The sequence below is a fragment of the Mandrillus leucophaeus genome, unplaced genomic scaffold (assembly GCF_000951045.1).
Source record: "Mandrillus leucophaeus isolate KB7577 unplaced genomic scaffold, Mleu.le_1.0 Scaffold3, whole genome shotgun sequence".
Lineage (NCBI taxonomy): Eukaryota > Metazoa > Chordata > Mammalia > Primates > Cercopithecidae > Mandrillus > Mandrillus leucophaeus.
Genome location: NW_012103142.1, coordinates 8,940,611 through 8,949,421, shown reverse-complemented (window position 1 = coordinate 8,949,421; position 8,811 = coordinate 8,940,611). Strand labels below are relative to the sequence as shown.

Sequence of the window (8,811 nt, the reverse complement as noted above, 5' to 3'; positions counted from 1 at the left end):
TGGCTCAGTAGGAAGTGTCTATGGGCCTGGGGCCTGGTCTGAGCTGGGCGCAGCAGAGATCTCCCTTGATGCCGCACATGCCGATTCCTTGAGACCCCTGAGATATGGGGAGAAATACATGAGGTGACTTGAATCCGTTCTCCCACCCCGTCCCTCTCCTCAAGCCTGCCCCTCCTCCAGCAAGCCAGCTCCTGGCCTGACTCAGTTGTCCCTGTACCTTTCACTCAGCCCCACCTATGGTTTTTCCCATGTATCCCCTTCTCCCTGGGTGCTGTTTCCCTCCTGTGTCTACCCTCTCTCCCTCAGGACTAGAATGAGGCGGAGTCCTGGGATGGTGGCTTTAGGGAGTCCCTGGACTTGGGCTTGCCTGGAAGGGCAGGTGGTGGGAGGGACTTTCCAGCTGTGCAGGTCTGTGTTTCTGATGGAGGACTGGGGGAGGGGAAGGGGAGGGGAGACGGAAGGAGAAAGGTAGAGGGAAGAAGAGGAGAGGAGGGAGGGGTAGAGAGAGAGGGAGAGAGGAAGGGGGTGGAATGGGAAAGAGGGAGGGGGAGGAATGGAGAGGGAAAGGGAGGACAAGGGAGTAGGGGGAAGAAAGAGAGAGAGAAAGGGAGAGAGAGAGGAGAAAACACAGAGAAAGAGAAACATGGATGAGATTCCTGCAAGTTTGCAGCTGAAGGACAAAGGTAAGCCTGTGTGACATGTCAGATGGAGGGACTCCATGAGGGCTTTAGTTTGGAGAGCTCTGCCAATTATAATTTCCACCTCTGTTCTCTGGCCGATTCCCCTCTGACCCTCCATCCTGGGCAGAAGCTGTTCCCTGTTCCATTTGCCCCAAGTCCAACCCTCACCACACTCACCACCAGATGAGCAGGGCCGACAGCACCAGGCTCTTGACTACGAGGAGTCCAGAGAGCACAGGGACCAGGGCACAGGGGGCTGCAGGGCCAGGGTGGAGCGTGGAGTTCTGTGGCCTGGAAGGCGGAGGGACAGGAAGGGGAGAGGACAGGTTATGGAGACAAGTCTTCATCTGCCGGTCCCCGCCCAGGCCTGTGTGGCTACGGGCGCACCCCCGAACTCACTGTGAAGGGACAGTGATGGTAGCTGGAGACTCAGGGTCTTCTCTGGCTCCTCCAGTGGGAGGCACACAGCTCTGGGTCTGGGTCTGTGAAGAGACCAGGTTGTGGGGAGCCCAGGAGGTCTGGGTCTGGGTCTGGGTCTGTGAAGAGACCAGGTTGCGGGGAGCCCAGGAGGTCTGTGTGGAGGCAGAGGCTGCCAGGGAGGAGAAAGGGCTGTGGTTAGTGAGTGGAAGACCCCACCTGTGCCTGCCGGCAGGAAAGCTGGTTGGGGGAGTTGGACCAGACTGGGAACAGAGCCCATGAGCCCAGAGAAGAAAACTGATTTGAGGGGTGGGCACTGAACTGTGAAGTCCTCTGGCTCAGAATTAGAAACACCTGTGGCCTGGGCTCTATTGGGCCCCTGCAGTCATATCCTTGAGTCCAGGAGGAGCACTGGAAGAGGACTCAGGAGGCCTGGTCCCCTCCCAGCACTCAAGTCTTTGGACGGGCACCCACCTGAACCTCCTGAGGGTGGACATGGCCATGATGCTTCGGGCCCCTCTGGCTCTTGACCCTCCATTCTCTTTCTCATGCCTCTGGGGCTTGGGAAGGGAGCCTCTTGTGGGAATTTGAAAGGTAGTTTTCAGATTCCTACCCCTCCCAGTTCTGCTGCACAGCCCTGGACCCCAAGCCTCAGCAGCCTAGGGAATGCCTTTCACAGCCCCTCTTGACTCTGGGACTCTGTGAACTGGCTGCGCACCACTCCTACCGTTCACCTTCCCAGGAAGACCCGGAGCCACCTGTGCTCAGAGCCCTTGGTGGAAGTGGGGAATGGCTGTCTCTGGAAGAGTGATGGGGACTGTTGAGGTCAAAAAGGCAATGCTGGTTACGAGGGCAGTGGCAGGGTGTGAAGGAAAAGAAAGTGGGGTTGGAACCAAGGCTGGGAGAGGAAGTGGGGATTCTCAGCGTCTCAACCTAGCAGACTAGGTCTACATACCTAACTGGAGTCCAGGAGGTGGGGAGAGGGGGAAAAAAGGGGAAAGGGCTAGGAGGGGTGTGAAGGAGAGGGTGCCTGAGGCTGGGTCATTCCTCGTCCCAGAGACTGCCCTGGAAGGTCCTCCCTGGACCGAGTCACAGGCCTATGGACCTGTGGACATGATCCTGTCCCACAGGACACTCTCTGAGGCTGTCTAGGATGCTGTCCAGGATAACCCTGTGCTCAGCCTGGGAGAAGGCCGTGTTTGGGACACTCTGGTAAAATTCTAGGCCTGTGCTATTGAATGTGTCATCTATGGCCTGGTGCTGGTCTACAAATTGTCTGTAACCCATTCACAACAAGGTAAGTATAAAAATTGGGAGTAGGGGTTTCAAAACGTTTATATCAATTTGTTATTGCCTCAAGATCCAAGCATGTGATTAGTTAACTCGTCTCATCTCCTTGAATGGAATATAGACCAGCTTGGGTGTTGTCAAATTAGCATGGAGAGTCGAACATGGAGCGAGCTGTGTGCTAGTAACCTATGCCAGGGCCATGCTACAGTGGGTGATACTTTAAAATTAGTTGTTAGCGGCCAGGCATGGTGGCTCACGCTTGTAATTCTGGCACTTTGGGAGGCCAAGGCAGGTGGATCACTAGAGGTCAGGAGTTTCAGACCAGCCTGGCCAACATGGTGAGACCCCATCTCTACTAAAAATACAAAAAAATTATCCAGGCGTGGTAGTAGGCACCTGTAATCCCAGCTACTCGGGAGGCTGAGGCATGAGAATAGGTTGAACTCGGGAGGCGGAGGTTGCAGTGAGCCGAGATCGCGTTACTACACTCCAGCCTGGGCGACAGACAGACTCTGTCTCAAAAAAAAAAAAAAAAGTAAATAAATAAATAAAATAAAATAAGTTTTTAGCTGTAACCCAAAAGTGTATAAACATCTGGAAAGATGTATAATTTTATAATTTATTATTTTTACAATCATTTTCATTTTTAATCAAACATTTTAAACAAAATGTAAAGTGTAACATGATTAGCTGATTTAGAGTAGAATAGTGATTACTTAATTAGCGTTCTAATGAACAGATAGCAAAACAAGTCACTGAAAAAACACATCTTTCCTGGATGTGGCAGTGACAGCCAAATGAAGATGGTAGAATTGATTCCAAAGAAATTTTTTCCTTCTGCAATTGTTCCAAAGAGTTTGTGCTGGTCTTGTTTGAAAGTAGAATCCCTCATTGTGGTAGGCAGAATAAGGGTACCCCAAAATGTCTACTCCCTAATCCCAGGAACCTGTGAGGACATTGCCTTCCATGGCAAAGGGAAATTTGCAGGTGTGATTAAGGTTGAAGACCTTGAGTTGGAGAGAGTTGCCTGGATTATCCAGGTGGGCTCGATCTACTTATGAGTCTGTAAGAGCAGAGAACATTTCCTAGCTGTGGTCAGAGACAGGTGCAATGTGAGAGGGACCCCCATCCGGTGTTGACGGCTTTGATGAGGGAGAAAGGTGGCCGTGGGCCAAGGAATGTGGCAGCCTCATGAAGCTGGGGACAACCTTCGGTTTACAGCAAGCAAGAAAACAAGACCTCCATCTCTGATAGCTGCAGGAAACTGAACTCTGCCCACAACCTGGATGAGGAGAAACAGATGATCTCCTAGAGCCCCCAGGAGGGAACATAGCCTGCTGACCCTTGGTTTCAGTTCAGTAAGACCCATACTGGATTCCGTAAGATAATAAATTTGTTTTAAGCCACTAAATTTGTGGTAATTTGTTATGGCAGCAACAGGGAACTATTACACTCATATATGCGAGTTTTGTAGTTATAATTAGTAGGGAAGTATTAAAACCTAGTGAGTTATTTGTTGAGATGTATTGGCTTATGAGGCAAATGCACCATAAAAACAAGTGACATAGTCTGGGTACGGTGGCTCACGCCTGTAATCCCAGCACTTTGGGAGGCCGAGGCGGGTGGATCACCTGAGGTCAGAAGTTTGAGACAAGGCTGACCAATATGGTGAAACCCTGTCTCTACTAAAAATACACAAATTAGCCTGGCATGGTGGCAGGTGCCTGTAGTCCCAGCTACACCAGAGGCTGAGGCAGGAGAATCGCTTCAACTCTGGAGGCGGAGGTTGCAGTGAGCCGAGATTGCGCCACCGCACTCCAGACAGAGCGAGACTCTGTCTCAAAACGAAGCAAAACAAAACAAAAAACAAGTGGCATATACATATGAAACGGAAAAACACAAGTTCACAACAAACTTTTTAGGAAAAAAAAGAGTACTGGATTGAAAAGCTCTTGAAAGGAATCTGTATTTCACATATAAGCTCTAGACTTTGTGACTTCTTGTAAAGTAACATTTTGTATTGCAAAGACCAACAATCCATCTACAGTTGCCGAAACATTACTGAACAACGTTTGCTTTACGACACTGGGTAATGTATAGCAAAGAAGGGAGCTTGATATCATTTTCCCTTGATGCCTTAGGTCAACATATGCAGGAATTGGATAATGAGATGGATGACCATCTCCCAGAACAAATAAAGCTAGCAAAGTTTTCTTCATGGCAATTTGAAAAAAATGCACAAATATTGCTAGCATAACTATTCTTTTAGTATATGCAATTTGAACACAATGATATGAAGGAATCCTGTATCTTTTAGCTTAATTGTCACAAACACAACTAGCTCTGAACTGTATAAAACTATGAAGGTTATATTATCAAAATGTGGTTCGGGGGTTAAGTTTTATGTAAGAGTATGTTCTGATGACTGCAATTGCAATGACAGGAAAATGTCATCCAGGTTAAGAAGGCTTGGGCTAGATTGTAAATTAATGCACTCCTTCCTTCATTGAGAGAGTTTTGCTATGAAATAAAATCAGCTTAACTGAACGTTGTGCTGACCAATGTGGACAAAATTGTGAATTTTATAAGGTGAATATATGAAATTTGAAATCATTCTCTTTATTATGTGGTAATATGAAAACAGATCATAAACAGCTACTGTTGCATGCCAAATTCAAAGTTTTGTTGAGAATGTTTCATCTATAGAAAGAATTCCTCATGTTTCTTTAAGACAAGAAGCCAGTTTAGTACAAATGTGAACTGTACTTTCAAGCTTGTTTATACTGTAGTTCTGATGTTAACATGTCCATGCAAGGAAGTAAAGCAACATGTTTTTCAGTGGCAAATAAAGTCTAAGTGCAAACATAAAAGTTAGAAGAACCATTTCTGTGAATTGTTATGACATATTCTTAATTGAATAACATTTATCAACAAAATAGGTGATGATATTGCATATCTTCACAAGTGCTCATGGGAAAACACTGATAATTTCATAGCATGTTTTGAATTTTGTTTTTTGTCAAAAGAAGATATATGCAGAGGAAATTCATAGATCTAGAATCCATATTTTCCCATCAAAAGATAATTTAAACTATAACTTTTAGGATAAACTTTTGGAACTGGCTACTGATAAAGGATTGAAGATGCATTTTGAAATTACAGCATCGCTTGCTTCCTTTTGTAAAAGTTAAACATAAAACTGTTGAGCTTGTCGGAATTGCTTTAAAATTTCTTCTGTTTCTGACATTATACCTCCATGAGATCAATTTTCTGGTCTTCTACTATGAGTATTATTTTTTAAAAAATCAGCACAATTTCTTTATACATTATCTCCTAAGCGATGTGGTGTCATAAATAGTTCTCAGATTAGGTAAGTTAACAAGTAAGAAAAGTGCTCATTTGTCACATTATAATCCTTAAACACGGACAGACAGGGTGTTTGTTTGAAGGGTGCATACTGGCATTTAATATAGAGAACTGCAATTTCCCCCCTACCTTTGTATTTAGTTTTAACTGAGGAACAACAAAACGTTATGAGTATACCGTTAAGCCGCTACATCAATCACCTTTAGGCGCACTTTCAAATGAACAATGTATACAGTTTTTATAAATTTTTCCCTATGTGATATTTGTTCTGATTATATTTATTAAAATGTAATTTTATGTTTGTCAAATTTAATAAATTTTGGGCTTGTACTTTGTATGTCTTTTTCTTATTTTTCTAGTAATTTGTTTTTACCGTATTTTACCAAAAAAATTAGTCATGTGAATTGCAGATTTTTTTTTTTAAAAGGTCCTCCTCCATAGGAACTTAGAGTAGCTCTGCTTTGGGCAGGAGGTTGGCACACTTTCTGTAAAGGGTCAGGGATAAGCCATGTGGTCTCTGTCACAGCTGCTCGATTTTGCTGTCACAGCATGAAAAGGGCCACAGACAATAGGTAAACGAGTGGGCATGGCTGTGTTCCAAAAAATAACTCTACTTACAGGCACTGAAATTTGAATTTCCTGTATGTCACAAAATATTGTTTTTCTTTTGATTTTTTTCACCCATTCTTAGTTATCGGGCCATCCTTTGCTGACCCTGATCTGGACTATGAGGGATACCCATAGTATCTTGGTATCTGGACTACCTAGATACTACTGGCTCTACGTGGTGGGGGCAGCCAGTGGATGCACCTTTCCTGGGCACCTGCTATGTACCAAAGATGCTGGGCAGTCCTGCCCTCCTGTAGCAGGGTCATATGGGCTGACTGCTCAGCATGCTCACCGGGTGTGTTCCAGCGTCTCTCAGGAGGCCCAGGCTGCAGGCTTGAGAGTCAGGGAGACTGTGAGATGGCTGCTCTTGTGCACATATGAGTTCCCCCCATACCTGTTCCCAACAGCCTCCCCAGGAGACTGGGGTGTGGGCATGGGTGACTTCCATGATTAGGAAACCAGGGGTGATGGAGGCACCAAAAGGGGGTGAGGGGCACCCCCCTGAGGACCCTAGGGAAAGAGCTCACCTGGAGATACCACCAGATAGAACCTGACGGACTTAGAGACAGAGTTGTCAGAAGGGCGGTAGATTCTACACCAGTAGTGTCCTGAGTCTTCCTCTCTCAGATCAGTCATGGTGACAGTGAAGAAGCCAGCAGCAGGGTCATCCCAGATTGCGAATCGGGAGGTCGCAGCCACCGTCCTGGGCTTGGAGCTGGTGACTAACCTGATGCACACGAGTGCTGATGCCTCCTTACACCAGCCTTTCTTCTCATAGAGCCTGCCTGTGGGCGGGTACTGGCATCTCACGGTCAGCGTCTGCCCTGCCACACTTTGAAGTACCTGAGCCTTGGATCGTGCCTGAGAGCCTGTAGAATGATGAAGTAACGCATAGGTCAAGGCCACACGCACAACCTGCCTCATAGCAGGCCTCTGCCCACAGAGCCACCTGCTACCTGACTCTGCTGTCCCGACAGTCCCCACCATACCCATCTCCTCTGTTCCCTGGCTCCCCCTCCCCCTCACCTGGGAACAGCAGCAGCAGCAGTAGCAGTGGGTGTAGGGCTCGCCAGGCCATGTGGCCCTTTTCCTGTGTGCTCGTGGGAGGGGATACCTGGAGAAGACTGGGGAGAGGGAACTGGGAGCTGGGCCTGATTCTGCTGCTCTTCCAGCACCTCTGATAGAAAAATGAGACAGGCTAAGGCCTGGGTTGGGGAGATGGGAGACTGCAAAGGGCAGGTTCTGTGGGCACAGGGAAGCGGGGATCTCCAGCTGTAGGTGAGTCTGGGCCTGGTGGGCTGGGTGCTGTCCGGTACACAGCTTCCCAGCCCTCTGTAGAAGATGCCTGCTCTCCCCTGCACCCAGCTGCCCCTCCCCACCATGACCTACCCCTGAGGGAGGAGCTGAAAAGGCCAGGAGGAAACTGTGGGCGAGTAATGGACTGCTTCCCCCTTGCTCCCTCTCTGCGCTGCCTCTTCTTTGCAGGGCCCGGGATTTGCCGCCCTTTCCAGGGAAAGTCAGGCTGAAGGTGGATGACAAGCTCAGGGGCACTTGGCACCCTGATCATGAGTCCCAAGCCCCACTGGTCACAGGGTGGCCAGGGACGTCATGCCCAGGCCTCTGTGATGCGTCAGTGATGTGCTTCCACTCTGGGAAGATTCATGGGTGCGGGAGAGGAGAGGGGAGAGGAGGTGGAGATTCAAAACCAGCAAGGGAGGCTAGGGAGGCTCCTTGGCAAAGGTAGGGGAGGGGAGGGTTGGGAGAGCACACCGAGCAGGAGATGCATCAGTGGGGTGGGGTAGAGGGAGCCCAGGCACCCGGACCTGGCCTCATCTCTGCATCCTCGACCTTCACCACTTAAGGACCCTGGAAGAATATTGTTTAATTAAAACATAAACAGATGAAAGACTCTAGCATTTTTTTTTTAGTTAATATCAGCACTTTGAAGATTTAATTTTGAAATAAGATGCAATTTGCAATTTACAAAGAGAACGAGCTAATATATCTTAGGACCAGTAGCAACACTGTGTGTAATTGCAGTTGCACCACTGGGGGCTCTGCTGGTCTGGCGTCTGCTGCCAGGAGCTCTGTGAACAGAGGTAATGACTGAGATGGGAATTGGAACTTGTCAAGTGGACTCGATTCCAAGTCCACTGCTTTGCCTGCCCCTGGACTCCTGCTCCCCACTCCGTCTCAGTACAGTGCCCTACTCCTTCCAGTAGGAGTGTGCAGAGACTGAGAATGGGAAGGGCAGAGGGGTAGGCAAAAGGAGGACACAGCAGGGCTATCAGACGTTGGTGCCCAAGGGCCCGAGGTGGGAAAGCAGGCTGGAGCTCCGGAGCCAGAAGACAGCTCAAGGAGTGATGCCCGCCACTCACTCACACAAGCATTGTTTACAAAGTGTGCTCGTGCACACTTTCTCAAGACCCTCAGCAGGTTCGCAGGGGAG

The 8,811-nt window shown here is 48.2% G+C and overlaps 1 protein-coding gene across 1 annotated transcript in view; it reads right to left on the bottom strand.

Annotated features, from left to right (window-relative positions):
* The window catches only part of NCR2 (natural cytotoxicity triggering receptor 2), a 16,728-nt gene extending 9,288 nt beyond the window's left edge, over positions 1-7,440 (bottom strand). Inside the window, exons 1-5 of the mRNA XM_011986675.1 lie at positions 7,389-7,440; positions 6,890-7,231; positions 2,231-2,241; positions 1,080-1,204; positions 858-971 (exon numbers count right to left, since the gene is read on the bottom strand). Of these exons, the coding sequence (XP_011842065.1) occupies positions 858-971; positions 1,080-1,204; positions 2,231-2,241; positions 6,890-7,231; positions 7,389-7,440 (644 nt within the window). The remainder of the gene's footprint in view (positions 1-857; positions 972-1,079; positions 1,205-2,230; positions 2,242-6,889; positions 7,232-7,388) is intronic.
* Between the last annotated feature and the right edge of the window lie 1,371 nt (positions 7,441-8,811).